The sequence below is a fragment of the Channa argus genome, chromosome 1, assembly GCF_033026475.1.
Source record: "Channa argus isolate prfri chromosome 1, Channa argus male v1.0, whole genome shotgun sequence".
Lineage (NCBI taxonomy): Eukaryota > Metazoa > Chordata > Actinopteri > Anabantiformes > Channidae > Channa > Channa argus.
Genome location: NC_090197.1, coordinates 23,536,813 through 23,552,820, shown reverse-complemented (window position 1 = coordinate 23,552,820; position 16,008 = coordinate 23,536,813). Strand labels below are relative to the sequence as shown.

At 41.3% G+C, this 16,008-nt stretch overlaps 1 protein-coding gene across 2 annotated transcripts in view; it reads left to right on the top strand.

Moving 5' to 3' along the window:
* Positions 1-16,008, top strand: part of arid1ab (AT-rich interactive domain 1Ab) — a 56,401-nt gene that overhangs the window by 28,155 nt on the left and 12,238 nt on the right. For both annotated transcript variants that reach the window (XM_067508313.1, XM_067508323.1), the window contains exons 4-5: positions 99-215; positions 12,922-13,162. In XM_067508313.1, the coding sequence (XP_067364414.1) occupies positions 99-215; positions 12,922-13,162 (358 nt within the window). The remainder of the gene's footprint in view (positions 1-98; positions 216-12,921; positions 13,163-16,008) is intronic.

Genomic DNA, 16,008 nt, shown 5'->3' with positions numbered 1-16,008 from the left:
TGTACTTTATAGAAAAAGCAGTAAAAAAGTCATTGATTTAGGGATTTCCTTTAATATGTGAAATTTATTGTGTGTATTTTTCTTGTCCCTTTGATCAGGAACTCTCCCAGGATTCCTTTAGCTCTCAGTCCAGTGCTCCTCCTTCCAACCAGCCCATGGCTTCCAACAAGAGCAGTCAAGAAGACAACATGCAGGCCCGGCCATCCAGTCTGCCGGTGAGTCTCCGCCTTTTTTTTTATTTAACATTTGCTCATTGTTACTTTTTTTAAATCCTCCTCTTCATTAGCAACAACCACCTCCAGAGTTTGACCTTTTAATATGAAATATTTTTGATAACTTCAGAAATCTCAGAAATTTATGCCCTAAATTTTCAGGGTGGTTTTTGATCTACAGCAGGCACTACACTGCAGTCAGTCCAGCAGTTGGGCATCATGTCTTCCTGCAGCTATAGTCAGAAACTTTGATCACAGCACTGCAGATGACTTTTTAGTAAAAGTGAGTAAGAGATTTAATTTGATGTTTTAGACACATAATAGTCACATTCTTTACAACCAGCATGTATTAGATTTACCCTAGAACATCCTTTCACTCTAGATGTCTGCACACAATCAGTACAACCGGTGAGTCCAGGTTTTAGCACCAGATGTTTTTTTGACCTGCACCCAGGTTCTGTAAAATGAATTATTATAAACATGCAAAGAAAACACAAATGGATTTGGACTAAACTGGCAGTGTGAAAGCAACCTTAGTCAATTGAGATTCTATGCCAGTCTCAGTTTAACTCCACTAAAAGACAAATAAATACGCAGTAAACATACTGCTGTACTTACACTATATTGCCAAAAGTATTTGCTCACCCATCCAAATAAATGAATTCAGGTGCACAAAGCAAGGTCCATAAAGACATGGATGAGTGAGTTTGGTGTGGAAGAACTTGACTGACCTCAACCCGATAGAACACCTTTGGGATGAATTACAGCGAAGACTGCGAGCACTGTGTATTATGCATTTCATAAACACACTCCTAAACCTCGTGGAAAGCCTTCCCAGAAGAGTTGAAGCTGTTATAGCTGGAAAGGGTGGGCCGACGTCATATTAAACCCTATGGATTAGGAATGGGATGTCACTAAAGTTCATATGGGTCTAAAGGCAGGTGAGCGTATACTTTTGGCAATATAGTGTATCTTTCTCACAGAATACTAAACATAGCTGTGTCTTAAGTTTTGAAATTTAGAAAAATTCATCTTTATCTCTAACGTTCTTGTAACAAAAATTATTGGTATAGCAGTACGAGTTAGCCCATAATAGTGAGCTTTCTTAAGGCGTAATTTTCTAATGTGAAGACGATGCATACTGTATAGAAATGTGGGATAGATTTTGGATTTTTGGGCCCACAGTACAATCGATTGATAACCCAACACTTAAGCTGCACCAATCTATTCCAAGCAATGTGATTGATATTTTATGCTTTGTCAGAGCTATAACTTCAGTGGGTATTACATGTTTAACCACAGTAGGGTCAATCAGTGTCCGTAAAGTCTAAAATTATGTGTGAGATGATCTTTAAAGCATTTGAGAAGTAACATGACTAAAAATCTACATCCTCACTGGCATCTTTTGCTTTAGACTCACCGCTGCCTCTGACTTCAGCATACACACAGTACACAACAACAAGCTGATGCCAAGCGTATGTGAAATGTGTACAAACAGTGCAGGTTTTTACTGGCTCTTAAAAAAAAAGAAAATAAAAATCTACTCTGAGAGGTAAAAAATATTTGTGCCTGGAAACAAATTGTTGAAAGTGAAGTAATTCTAGCATTTGATAGTCCTATGGCTAAGATAAAGGTGAAATAATCCCCTTTCCTCCTCACCCCTACCCCTCTGCAGCATCCACGTTAAAAAGGTGTCTCGCTGTAACATGTTGCAGTTTCCATGGCAGTGTTTATAGGTCAGACTGCGGTGCTAACCTCATTCTGGGCCTCAGGGAAGGAGAGTGAGAAATGAGATCATTAATGAGAGAGAATGAAAGTGAGAGAGAGTGGAGTCGGCAGCAAGGTGCCAGGGTGGGGGGGAGTTGAGGGAGTGCAAGCAAATAACTTCAAATAGCGTGAGTGATTGGTTGGAGTGGGAGATGGTGAGAGGGAGGGAGGGGTAAGAGGCAGCACAGACTATGCCAGTAGGGGATGCCCTCAGGATGTGTTTCCCTCCTCTTTTATTTATTTCTCTTATTTATTTATACATCTCTCTGTGGGCTCAGACGTTGGCCGAGCAGGCCAGGTCGGGGCTGTTATTATTTCCTTTTTTCCTCTCTCTTGGACTTCTTGGGGATTCCCTATCATTGCTGTGTGATTGGCTGGCAGAGCTATTAATCTGACTAAGGGTGAGATGCACTGATCCCCTTTCTCCTCCTATACCTTCAGCCCCCCTGTAGATCCACACATGGCACTGTGTGCAGATTAGATGGTACCTGAGTGTACAACCCTGACAGCCGATGTCAAAACGGATGAATTGACTTTTACAAGTGTTGCGGGCATGTCAAAACCAGTACCTTTGTGGTGCTAAGTGGAGTTTCACCAACTGTCAACCATCAAAATTCCCAAATTTACAAATGATTTGGAAGTCAGCAGCATCAAATCATTACGGAAGCATCCTTCATTCAGTATATATGGACTCAGACTTTTGTTTTAAACAGGTGACACTGTCTCTAAAACAAACTTTCAACTGGACAGCTTTTTAGAAAAAGACTCCAGTGTTTTTCAAGTTAAGTAATTTTAGAAATTTAGTGAACAATAATTGTTTTTATGACGATTCTGGAAGTGAGACACTATTTCTAAATGTTTTACTTAATTAATGATTTATTTTATCTATTCTATAGGAACTGGTTTTTGGGTGGCCGAAGAGCTTCAAAACATGATAAAGAAAACTGATCCGGTTATTCTTCTTATAGATTAAAATTATGTAATAAGTACTCATACATATTTGTGCAGTAATTTAGTTTTGGATAGTCTAATCTTAAATTGACTTGTGTCTTGTAATGCAAAGCAGGATGTTATCCAACCTGAAACACCCCTGACAGATCTGCTTGTTTGATTAAAAAAGCAAAGTTTCCTTTGCAAGAGCCTGCAGTGATTTGTTTTAATCTGGCTCAAAACTTGTTTGAGTACCAATCCAACAGCAGCTGTAAGCATCATTTTAGCTACTTTAGTAGCATTCATAGACAGCCAGCCAGACACCACCTTCATTCAGAGCACAGATGGGTCTGTTTAAGCCAGGTGCAAAAAGCCCAGCGTCTGTTAGGCCATCATTGAGGTGGGAATAACAGAGAGTACAGGAGGTTCTGCGCCTGCTGGGAGGCACAGGTAGTTAAGCAACAGTTAACTCTGAAAACAAGAGCTGCAGAATAGGGAAGGGAAAAAAACAGGCAGCGATAATGGAACTAGCTGAGCAGGTTTAGCTGGTTCCTGGTTTGTTTTCTCTGTGGCTCCAGGACACACATGCACAGTTTAACTGTTGAATGTTTACCACTGGTTCTCCAGAACTGTTGTCTTTAGAGAAATCTCTCTACACTTTTACAGTTTAAGCATTTTAACTGATAAAGTCCAGTACAGATACATTTGCAATACAGCTGAAGTATAGTGCTATTTGTAGTGTAAAATATATTTTCAGATCTAATACTGTAATGCTATTTGTAGAAAAATGTATTAGCTTAGAGCAGAAGGAAAAACTCATTTTTACTGTTTTATATTAAATGTGTCATGTTATTGACTGTAATGAATGACCTTAAAGCACCACTACGACTCTTTCACACATGAAGGTCAGTTAACTCCTTACAAGGATTGCTACAGAATGTGAAAGTAGTTGTATTGTTGTGATTCTGGAGATTGAAAATCAAGAGCTGAAATGATGGCATAGTGAAATGTGTGTTGCAAACTTTGGGGTAGCAATTTATAATTATTTCATTTTGAGTGCTTGCACTGGAATTCTGACAGTCTCCTAACTTTGTCTGGAGAGGATGTTTGTGAGAAAGCAAAGAGTTTGTGAGAAAGCAAAGAGTAAGACACCCCCGACATTATCCGGACTTTATTCTTCAAACCCCTTAGTATAATTTCTGTATTATGTGCGAACTTGTGCATGAAGCACACTGCTCTGTCCTGAATTGTCGGAAACATTTAAAGTGAGATAATGGCTATGATAACAACGTTTCTGTTAGTCAAATGATAGAACCTTTTTTTGTTTTGTTTTCTTTTAGATGCAGGGCTGTAAACAAAATACTGTTTCCCACAGTTTTCTATCATGTTGTGCCTGCTGAAATCAAGTTGAGTTTCTCACTCAGACGATCTACTGCTGTGTTACATTTGTAAAACACAACTCCGGACAATAGTTGGACTGTTAATAATACTAATGAATTGTTGCTCAAACATTGTCCAGCATCCAGCATCTTATATTTTGGACAAAGTAGCCTTACTTGTCTAGAAGGAGCTTGTAAGATGGCTTTTTTTACCACTGCATTTGACCAGTTTAATTGGACCCAACTCTACTCCCTTTTGGTGCCATTCACATTTTTTTAACTTTTTTTTTTTTTTAATTTCAACTGTAAATATAGTAATCCCTCATGTAGCTGGTCATCATAGTGACACCGCAAGAAACAATGTTGATATCATCACACAAAGGAACAATAGAGGACATTTTAGAAATGGTGTCTTTAGTTTTTAGTATGTGGCTCTCTATGCAACAACACACATTTTCAGACTAGGCTGAGCAAAGCCAGAGGAATGACTGCTGGAAAAAATGTGTTTGAGAAACGCTTCCTTAGAGTTTAGACGAGAAGATTGCTGTTGTGCCAAGGTGACTCAGTAGTATTGACAGTTTTCTCTGTTGAATTAATTTACATTGTTTTCAGGTCAATTTTTGGTATTACCCCAGCTCCCTTAAACCTGCAACAGAGGTGACACCAAAGAAAATAATAGGTGCCAGGTACAATCCAGAAGTTTTCCCTGACAGAAAACCATGAGTTGTGTTGAGTTAACTGAGTTAGAAAAGCAGTCCAGAGTCCATGCTTTCACCCTAAGATTTTCATACTCCCTGAAAAGTGGCACTTCATTTCCATGTCAAGACATGGTAGACCACCACAAACCGCTGTGCCAACCTCCCACATGAAATCGCCTTCTGGTCCCCTTCCAGGACTTATTGTACACCCTTCCGTCAATGATTCAAAATTCAAACAACTTTATTTATCCCATAGGGAAATTGTGTTGCCTTTTTTAAGTCCACCTGTCCTTCCACCAAATCAATACAATAAACAAGTACAAACTACTGATTTATAAATAAGCAAAAACCCAGCTAGAGTAAAAGTAAATGAAATAAAAACAATACTATTTGTCCATTTTGATCATTGTGGGCCTAATCCCACCAGGGCCACCCACTGGTTTTGTTTTCCCCCATCTTCCTATTCCTCTCGTATTTATCTTGTAGGAACAGTCAAGGGTCTATATTGTCTTATTTATTTATGTTAATGGTGTTTGTTTTCCATTTACCAATGGTGTAATTTAGCAGATTTGGTACCTTTTTTTTTTTAAGCCTTCTTGAATTTCACAACTTAATTGTAATATGTGGTAAATTAGAGGCTCCAAACTGGAGTGTGTTTAATATTTATGGACCTGTTGGTTTTATATCAGCTACATTTTTAGGATTGTTTTGCTTTTGTGCTCATCAGTTAGAAGTCTTCTTTTGAATGTAGTCTTACCACCTTGTAATTTCTCAGTAAATCAGGACCCCACCCCTCCATTCAAACTTAGATTTGACTCTTATCCCATGTAGAGCTTTGAAGACCAAGCAAATCACAACAAGAGATCCCCCTCCTTGATTGACCTTTTTATGTTTTGTGCTAAACCTCCTGATCTAGAACTGAGGATCTTCCAGTCTTGAACCCCCCCCAAAAAAAACAAAACAAAAAAAAACTCTTCCTCTTCCTCCTATCCCATTCCCTGCTCAACCCAGCCCAGCCCAGCCCAGCTCTCCTGCGGCAGCTAAACTTGTTTTTGCGACATAGCTCTGGAGCAATCAGCCTGACAAGGCCGGCCCACTTTTTTCCTCTCCTACTCAGCCCAGCCCCCCTCCCTGCCTTTTTCAATATTACACTGTGCTTTTGCTGCATTTCTTTTTCTATATATATATTTCTCTCTGCCATTCTCTCATTCCTCTTTCTGTCTAAATTCTTGTTTTCTCTTTCCCATGCCTAAGCCCTCCTCCTCTTCCCTTCCTCATTCTCTCTCTTCTCTCAGTAAATCAGCTTTCATAACGCTGTGCAGCGCAGCCTTGTTTTGCGAGGCTGACGCTGACAGTATTCAGAGTCCAGGGCCAGTTTCCTGTTGCTATTCTGGGGCCTTTGCTTCCTGTGTGAACATGTCATATTCAGATTCCAGGGTGCCTCTCACTCACTCTCACCCCCTTCCTCCCAGCTCATCGGTTTTTCTCTGCTCCCCCTCATGTCTCATCCTTTTCTTTCCTGTATGTAATTTTTAATTAATGCATTTTAGAAGATTCATTCTTGCTGACAGAGTGCGTTGTTTTGCTCTTGCTTCGCTGAATTGTTTCTCAGCCTGCTAAAGCTTTGCTTTGCTCTTGTGAGCTTGCGTATGCACACGCGCACACACCTAGCACTCTCCCTTTTGCTCTGTCCGCTCGCTCACACACTCTAACACTTGCACACACTCTCCCATGCCCCTCCCCTCTGCTTCCATTTCTGCTGGGCTGAGCTAGTTTTGCAGCACAAAGACTGTGGCTGACTGCAGCACTGTCTGTCCTCTGCTTTCTTCTGCTCTTGCTTGAACAAGCTGCTGAGCTTGGATGGATGAAACCAGCCTTACAATGAAATTAGCTCTCAAGTTTATGAAATAACCTCTATATTATTATTTTTCTCCTCTCCTCTCCTACCACCAGTTAATTCACTGGTGGTGTTTTTTTGGTAGCGCCCTCTAGACACACTTCCATGCATGTGACAGTAGGAGGGGAGGGGCATTGCTGCTCTGGAAAGGAGGGTAGACTAGCTATAGGGGTCCCCCCACCCTCACCCCGAGGCCCATCCAGCCCTCTTGGCCCTGCGTATTCCAGCACCCTTCACCTCAGGCTGGGCAGCTGCCCTCCTAACTTGGGCATCTGTGTGCTGTGCTGGGACTCTCCGCTACTATTGTGATGTCTACAAAAGGCCCCCCATGCACTCACCATCTCCCTATTATTCACAGCAATCAGACAGCTCCCAACCCCACCCTCCTTCCCATCACCACCTCCCTCAATCTACTCTGTTAACTACCCACAGACTGCTGCAGAGTGTGTATGTTACCTCCCTCTTTTTTGTTACCCCTACAGAAATGAACAATTAGGTAAATGTGGAGCATTAAAAAAAACTCTCTAGTTATTGATTAAGCGTTACAGTTGGCCATTATTTTAATTTTAACTGTGAGTGTGTAACACACCTGAATGTTAAAGCTGAACAGTATTGATTAGTGTCATATGAATTGTAATTTTTTTTCCTAGCAGTATGTGACTCTTCCTAAATTTTGTCGGGTCACTAAGTCATTTTGTGCTTTTTTTTTTTTTTTTTTTTTTTGTCAATGTTATTATTCCTTCGTTATGGTTGCTGGTGACAAAGGAGCAATGTGGTGATCTCCGGGGAGCTTAAGTTAGCTCATCTGAGGAGGTAGTAGACATTGTCTCTGTGCCACCAGACAAAACATCTAATCCCAGCAGGGCGCTCGGAGGCTGAGCATCTTGACTCCCTAATGGTGTTCTTACTAGCCACGCTTATTGTTTGCCTACATCTGTGTGTGAAACACTGACTAGTTTTGAAGCCACCTGCTCAATAGCTATATCTTTATCAAGGTGTGAATTCAGTAAGGGTTGCATGGCACACTAAAGGGTGCCTTACCGGGTACTGAGTGTTTCTTGTGAGCCTGTGTTGGATGTAAAACCCTGTAATGGCTGCTGCTGCTGCTGTATGAGGCAGGGGCCTGCCTTACTTCTCCTCTTTTCTCCACTTCTTTCCTCACAGTGGGATGGGAGTGCCCCCTTATGGTTGAGCTCAGCCCTGCAAAACTTGAGCTGGGGCTTGAGCTGCCTGTCTTCAAGCCCTCGGTGGACTTGTTGAAACCCTTTTGTACCTCGGCACTGCCCTTGGATGGAGGTGGCACCCTTGTGCAGGTGGCTGAGGTGTCAGAAACACTCACCTGTTAGTCTGTCCACTTGTTGAGCAGCTGGACAGGTTCTGCTGTTATCCTATGGTAATGCAGTAGTTTTATAGACTAGAAAAGCTTTTAGGTTGTCTGAGCACCTACACTCTGCCATCTATATGTGATAGAAGCATTGTTTGTTGGTGTGTAGATATTGTTCAACTGGGTTCGGTTAGATCAAGTCAGCACATTCACAGGCTGAGCTTAGAGAAAAAGAAGAGAAACCTCAAGAAAATGTGCAGCGAAAAATTTCACTTGATCTCACACTTAAAAGGTAAGCGATGACATTTCCCATGACCCTGTTCAGATTTCAAAAGCCCATTTTGCCTTCAACGAGTGCTAAATGTGCTCTGCTGGAGTGTTGTCACTGACGAGGTTGTCAGCATATAAGCTTTGACATCAGACACTCGGAAAAAACGGCAACAAAGTTCACAGATTTACTGCTCGTGTTTGTCTGGTCTGTGTATGTGTATGTCGCTGAGGCCTTCTCGGTGTAAAAGGCCTAAAGGGCTTGAGTGTATAATTAAAGTGGTGATGGTGGAGAAGGAGCATGGGGGGAGGAAGGCAGATTTGGTGTGTCTGTGTTTCCTGTAACAATGACGAGCTTCTTCTTTTGTAGTAGCTGACTGCACTGTGACCCTGCCAGGCACATGAGGAGGCCGCCCAGAGAGACAAGACAGACAGACATACAGAGGGTTGGCAGCAACAGGGGGGAGGGACTGTGTCTGCTCACCCACGTGGATCACAGTAACCATGGTAGCCCTGGAAATGCAGCCAGTTTTTTTTTTTTCCTCCACTCCTCTAACACCCCAACCACCCCCTCCTCTTACTGTCTTCTTCAGCTATCACCTCACCACAGAGAACGTGTGAGCATGTGTGCGAAGTGTCTCTTTTTTTTTGTATATTGTGTTTAGCATCTGGAAGCCTGAGAACCAGGAAGCCTGCCAGCCAGGCCATTGGTGAAACCCTGAGGGCTGAGAATGACAGAGACAAGCGGGTCAGAGAGAGTGTGTGACTGAGGGATGAACCCCCCCCCTTCCCACCACCAGATTTAGTTACACTACTGGCCAGGGCCACACATTCCAGATACGTTTCATTATCTCAGGGGCGCTATGCTACCTCTCTTCTTCCACTTTTTTGGTTTTTAAAAAAAGGTGGGGGCTGGCTTGGCAGACTAATGGCTCTGGTCGGGCTTGATTGATTCAGTGAAGTAATCTGCAAATGGAATACATTAGAATGGCAGACAGGAGAGCAAGAGCAGATGACTCAACAGCACAGGCAGAAGAGCAGTGACTATGGGAAGACAAGACTATAGGAATTGTGGAAATAGTAGAGTGCCATTTTCTGCGTTTGTGAACAGTCATTTATTGAATTTTATTTGTGTTTTATTTATGCATTTTCATCATACAACTGTCTTTTTGCCTCTTTTATACCCTCAAATATGATAAAGACTGTTCTCATCTCTGATGTTCCATGTTAGGCAGTGCTGAGAAAAACACAAAATGGCTGCCATAGAAAGAAGCCTCCACAGAAAGTACCATAGCTCTTTCCTTCTCTCCACAACACAGCTTTTCCTTTTCACTTGATGTAGGGTGAAAAATCATTTTGTATGATTTTTGTGTAAACTAATGTTGTATTTGTGATAGATGCTTGTGGAACGTTTGTCCAAGTTCTTAACACACACAGACATGCACACAGTCCATTGTAGCCATCTGAGTGCCCCTCAGCTCCTCCTCATGCCTGATCCATGTCGTCTTCATTGGTTGCCTTCAAATAATGAGTGAGTTGAATAGCAGAGCCTCAGCAGCATCACTATCACCACATCCCTCCCTCCCTCCTCCTCCCCTCATTCCTCGCCTGTTCTCTCCCTTCCTCTCCCCTTGCTGTCCAGCTTGTGCAGTCAGCAGAACAGGCTGGTGCTGTGCAGTATTGAACCGGGAAAAATCAATGACTGCAGAGTGGGTGTAGGTAGGAGCCTGTGTGTGTGTGTTTACAGTGCTTCTGAGGGATTGGATTTACCACATGTTATTCTACAAACCGGTTTTCTTTTGCATTCAACAAAATACAAATGCAGTCTACAACAATTGCCTTTAATAACTCTACCTTTTGTGAAGTTAATAATGTTCAATTTATGTTGAGTTTTATGGTCATTTTGGTTGCAAGTATTAGAGTAATAACTCATAATAACCCATCAATAACCCATAATAATAAAGTGAAGTCATGCTTTTTTAGAAATCTATAAAATAGCTCCTGTGCCTCGGTTTTTGTTTTTATGATGTTAGCGATGCTGGCCTCTGTTCTTCATACATTGTTAAACAGATCACAAAAAAGCTGGATGTTGTAATCCTGGATAAAGTTATGTTGCTTCTTGAACCACAATTGAAGTAGATTAGAAACACTGGATTTAATTATCTGAGATAACTGCTGGCTCTCGTGGTTGTTGATTATACTATACATATAAACACTCAAAACCATGATCAGCAGGTTTCCCACTGGCATCAACCTAATGATTAAAAAGAGGAAGATGTCTCACACTGGAAGTTTCTGTTGGAGAATGTGAAGAATTTAACGCTGCACAAGCATCAAAAATTAGAAGATTGAGGCAAAAGTATCAGAGAAATTAGATTTTCAGTCTTGCTGTGTCCACAATTGCATATCAGATTATATGACAGTGAATCTGTTATATTATATGTGCATTATTTGCAGAAAAGATTAGAACAAGTGAATGTGGAAAAAGCTTTCATAAATGATCTTCAATGTGGTGCCTGTGTAATTAAAATGTTTAGCCCTAATTCCAAGAAAATGTATTGCAGGTAATTTAATGTGACACATTCCTTTACTTGTAAAGTAAAAGTAAATTGGTTAAAGGAAAACATTTGGATGTAGAAAGTTGGGTTTACTGGAACTGAATACGACAATTAAAAATAAAATATCTCAGTCATCGCAATACTTTAAGACATTACAACATTTAACAACATTACAAATTTCATTAAATGAGTTTATGGCATTTGACAGTAGTCCTCAGGACCAGAAACATGGTGGCAAAAGTCGATTGTCTTTTTTGTTTTTTTGATTTTTTTTTTTTCCCTCTTATTTTCGTGAATTTTGCTCAATTCTTGTAGATCTGATTTTTTTACCTCAGCAGATCCTCATTGCGCTTAAGGGTCCCTGGAGTTTCCAAGCTCCCACTTTTATTATATGTTGTTAATATAAGGGTAAATCCTAGTTGTTCATATTTTTCTCTCTCTTGACTGAGAAGCCTCTTTCTTGTCCAACTGTTGTGACCTTACTTACCTACTTAGACTTGACGGTAGTGTGTAACTTCAAGAACCGAACCCTGGCCTTTTTACCCCTTAGTCCTGCTCAAGGAGATGTTGATGTTAGAGGGTTTTTTACTATTTTTGGCAGTGGCAGCTACTAAGGTGGTCTTGAAAAGGGCTCGCCTAGGGCATTCAGTGAGAACCCTCTGTCAGATGACCGGTCTTGTGATAAATGGAGGTGGGGAAGTGCTGGTTGGGAAGAGTTGAGAGGATGTAGGTCAGCTGACAATGCTAACTGCTGGAAAAAGGATCCCTCCATGGTAGTTTAAACAAGGAATGTTTTTCTGTTTGAGCTCTCCTACAGAAGATTATGATCTTACCTCTCTGTGTCACTCAATGTGGCTGAGTTCTTGTTCTTGTGCCTTGTTCTTGTTTTTAAATTTGTGAGCATTAATTGCAAGCAGACTGTAAACACTGTAGTGTGGGACATACATAATGCCCTCCTCCTGGGTTTTGCATGGTTTTGCAGAAGTCCTGTCTCCCGTGCATGGCCTGGGTTTGTGCCATCACTGAAGAGAGAGAAACAGAGGAAGAGATGGAGGGAGGGCAGAAGTAACAGGGTGGGGGTGGGTTGGATGTGTGGGGGTGGTGGTGGGGGGATTCTGAATCAGCGTTCTCCTCCTGTCACTCCCTCTGGGGTTCCTCCATCAGGTCATGGTCCAAAAATAGCATTGGGCGCTGTTTCAAGTGCAAAACCGCCGGCTTTGGGGCTGCAGCCAGCCTCTGTGTGTGAGATTTCTATGGGAATAGTTGGCCACCTTCCAATGAGTGCCTTTTCCCCCTCCTCCCCTCCTTCTCATTTTTCCCTCCTCCAATGTGACTGGCAGATGAGCATGCATTTCTGAGTGAGCACATGGGCTCCACGTGAGTGGCCAGTGTGTAAACATTCACCTTCTTCTAATCGGCTGCCTTCCTAGTGTCCTGCCTGCCTGTCTTTGTGGCACAGCCAGCGAGGCTCATTACAAACACCACATGGCACCAGAGCTTGTGCCCAGCACCAATTATTTCAGCTGCCTCTTGAGATGACTTGCTTCAAATATTTTTCCCACCTTTTCTTTGCAAGTTCTTCTTGCCAAGATGGATCATTACCAGGATTATAGGGAGTGATGTGGAGCATAAAAAAAAACAAAAGAAGAAGAAAAGGGAGAAATAAATGAGTGTGCCTGTGCACTTAAATAGAGCTGATATTCTTATGTGGAAAATAAGACATACAGCCCAATTAAGGCAAATATTGACATTTTGGGTTTCTGATGTTATTTCGATATATAATAATATGCTCAACTTTTTCATACAATGGTATATTGAGCTAACAACCTGAACTGATTTAATTTCCATGTCTAATCCTCATTAACCTTATGTTGCTCATCTAATTTTAGGATCTGTCTGGCTCTATTGATGACCTTCCCACCGGTACCGAGGGAGCCCTGAGCCCAGGCGTCAGCACCTCAGGCGTCTCCAGCAGTCAGGGAGAGCAGAGCAACCCCGCCCAGTCGCCCTTTTCTCCTCACACTTCGCCCCACTTGCCAGGCATACGTGGGCCCTCACCATCACCTGTGGGTTCCCCTGCCAGTGTCACCCCATCCCGCACAGGCCCTCTGTCCCCTGCTGCTGTGCCAGGTAAAGACAGAATACCAAGAAGAGATACACTATAAATAATACTATTTATAGTGTATCTGAATTTTAATTTATTTTTTGTTTTTGTTTTGCTCCTGTAATAACACGTCTTTGTTTGATTCAAAAGGTTTTATAAAAGTATAACTAGGTTAAATAAATGTATTTTTAGGCACTTTAATTATGTTTAAGCTAGCTGCTAGTTATCAATAGTCTTCTGTGACCATCAGAGCAGGTGTAAGTTAGTGTATTAATCCAAATCTTATCTGTAATAAGAAGAAAACATAAAAGCATGCCCTTATATTATTTAGGTGTGCATAATGACAGGACGAGAACTCCCAGACAAAGAACAGATGCAAAATGTTAAGAAAATGAATCAAAAGCAGAAAACATTATGCAGTAATAAATTTGACTCACCTGACAGGCTGCCAAATGTGAAAAAAAATATTTCCTGCTTAAAATACCTAACCAGCCAAAACAATTTAAATACATTTTTCATGAGTGTCACCTTCAGCATATGGATTTGGATGTTGTATGAGCTATCCAGTAAACAAACAGGAGACAGATTTAGAGTTTTAATTCAGAACTTCCACACGCACAAATACAGCAGATCATATTTGTAATTCATGAAGCCAGTTGCCAGATGGGAACATTAAGCTTCTCCTAACATGATGTAAACCATGCAGGTGGCAGTGAAACACAAGCTAGTTCGCTACCAATGATGTGTTGTGAAGAACAATGTCACCAGTAGCAGAAAGGCCACTGTTTAGTTTAGTTTTATTTATTTATTTTTTGCCATGATTCAGTGAGGGCAGCATTTGAGTGGAGTGGTTAGTGCTTCCACCTCACAGCTAGAAAGTCCTTGGTTCGAATCTACCTGCAGACTAAGGAATTTCACTGTGCATTTTGTCGTCCTTGTGTGGGTTTCTTCCGGGTACTTTGGTTTCCTCCCACAATCCAAAAACATGCGTGTTAGGTTAATTGATGTCTCTAAATTCCTTGTAGGAGTGTAAATGCTTGTCTGTGTATGCCTCTCTGTGTTGGCTCTGAGATAGACGGGTTACGTGTAGGGTGTACCCCACCTTTTGCCCAGTGACAGCTGGGATAGGTTCCAGCACCCCGTGACTCTGAATAGGATAAGCAGTTAAAGATAATGGATGGATACGTGGATTAAATGAGGGCATTTACATGGACCTAAATAAACAGGTTAATGTTGAGTTTCTCTGGAAAGCCCATTTCTTAAGTGTCATGAAAAGGGGAAAGGTGGTTTCCGAAATTGGGGTAGGGAAACCTGGTTTCCCCAGGTATATTTCTGTCAGTGCACACCAATTAATCTGTCATGTATACACATAACCCACTTTCTAATCGACTTTCTCCAATGGTGCATAGGCTGCGGACAGTAAGCTGCAAACAGCTTAGTGAAAGAAGGAATGAAAGGAGAAATGGTTAATGGGTTAACAGGGTGATGGTGTCTCATTTTAAAAACAAATTCCGCCTAAGGTCCGACAGAAAATGTAATTACCACAGTGCCTCGTAGAAGTCTATATAAGTAACTTACCCCTGTGGATTTTTAAAATTCAGACTCTTGTGGATGAGCTGCATTAGTCTTTCCTTTATCTCCCTCTCCGTTTCCACTCTGTTGTGACATCGAAAACACAGACACACAGGCAGAGAGAGAGAAAAAAGTCAGAAAGCGTTTTCCATATTAACATTCATTGAATTTGAATCTGTGCCTTTTGGTTCTAGTTTGGGCAGTACATGTACATAAATACCATTAAACCTCCCTTTGAATTCCAGAGTGCCTCCAGATGACATCACTTGGCTAAACCTTTTGTTCAAATTATATTATCTTGCTTACACTATGGAGTTTGTAATTATGGGGAACCTGTTCTCCTCCAGATGATATCATCTGAACTCCTAATGATGAAAATCCTCTCTGGGTGATGTCAGCTAGAACCAGAGAAATATTTTAATACAGAGGTCAGAGGGAATTTCAAAAGCAATAATGCATACGTCTACACCCCAAACTAAAGCCATAAAAAGCAAGTTTAACATTGGTGAAGTTGCACTTTAAGTAACCCGGTTATAGTCGGCGTTCTTGGGAAAGGCGATTTCTTAAGTGTCATGTATAAATGTAAAAGCTGGTTTGAGAAATCAAGGTAGGGGATTAGAGAAACCTGGTTTCCCCAGGTAGATTTCTGTCGGAGAACACCAATTACTCTGCCATGTATAACCATGTGTAACCAGGTTTCTAATCGGCTTTCCTCAACTGTGCATGTGCGTAACCAAAGGCTGCAGACAGTAAGCTGCGCACAGCTGAGTGAAAGAATAAATGAAGCCGCCTCATTTTAAAAACAAACTCTGCCTAAGGTCCGACAGAAATTTTAATTTACACAAATTGTCTCGTAGAGGTCTAAATAAGTCACTTTCCCCATGTGTCTTTCCTTTTTCTCCCCCTGCGCTGTCACTTTGATGTGACACAAACACATAAACAGGCACACTCAAGAAAGAGAGAGAGAGAAAAGTCAGAAAGCACCGTTTTCTGTCATTATAAAATTAAAAACTGTGTGCCAGGCTTCTAAAATGACTAAGAGGTGGAGGAGAAATCAGGTTAGTCTTGTGCTGCATGTATATGCGGATTTTCCATAACCGAATTTCTTAAGTGCATGTAAACACTGTTCCCAGATTAACCCGAGAAAGCTAATTTTTATGAGCTCCCCAGTTACTTAAGTGCATGTAAATGTAGTCAATGAGAAGTGGTCATGGTGATGGCCAGCAAACAAAAACTGTCAACAACATTGAGATGCCAATAAGATTTTGTAAGGTTTCCAATCTTGTTCCAACTTTTCAAG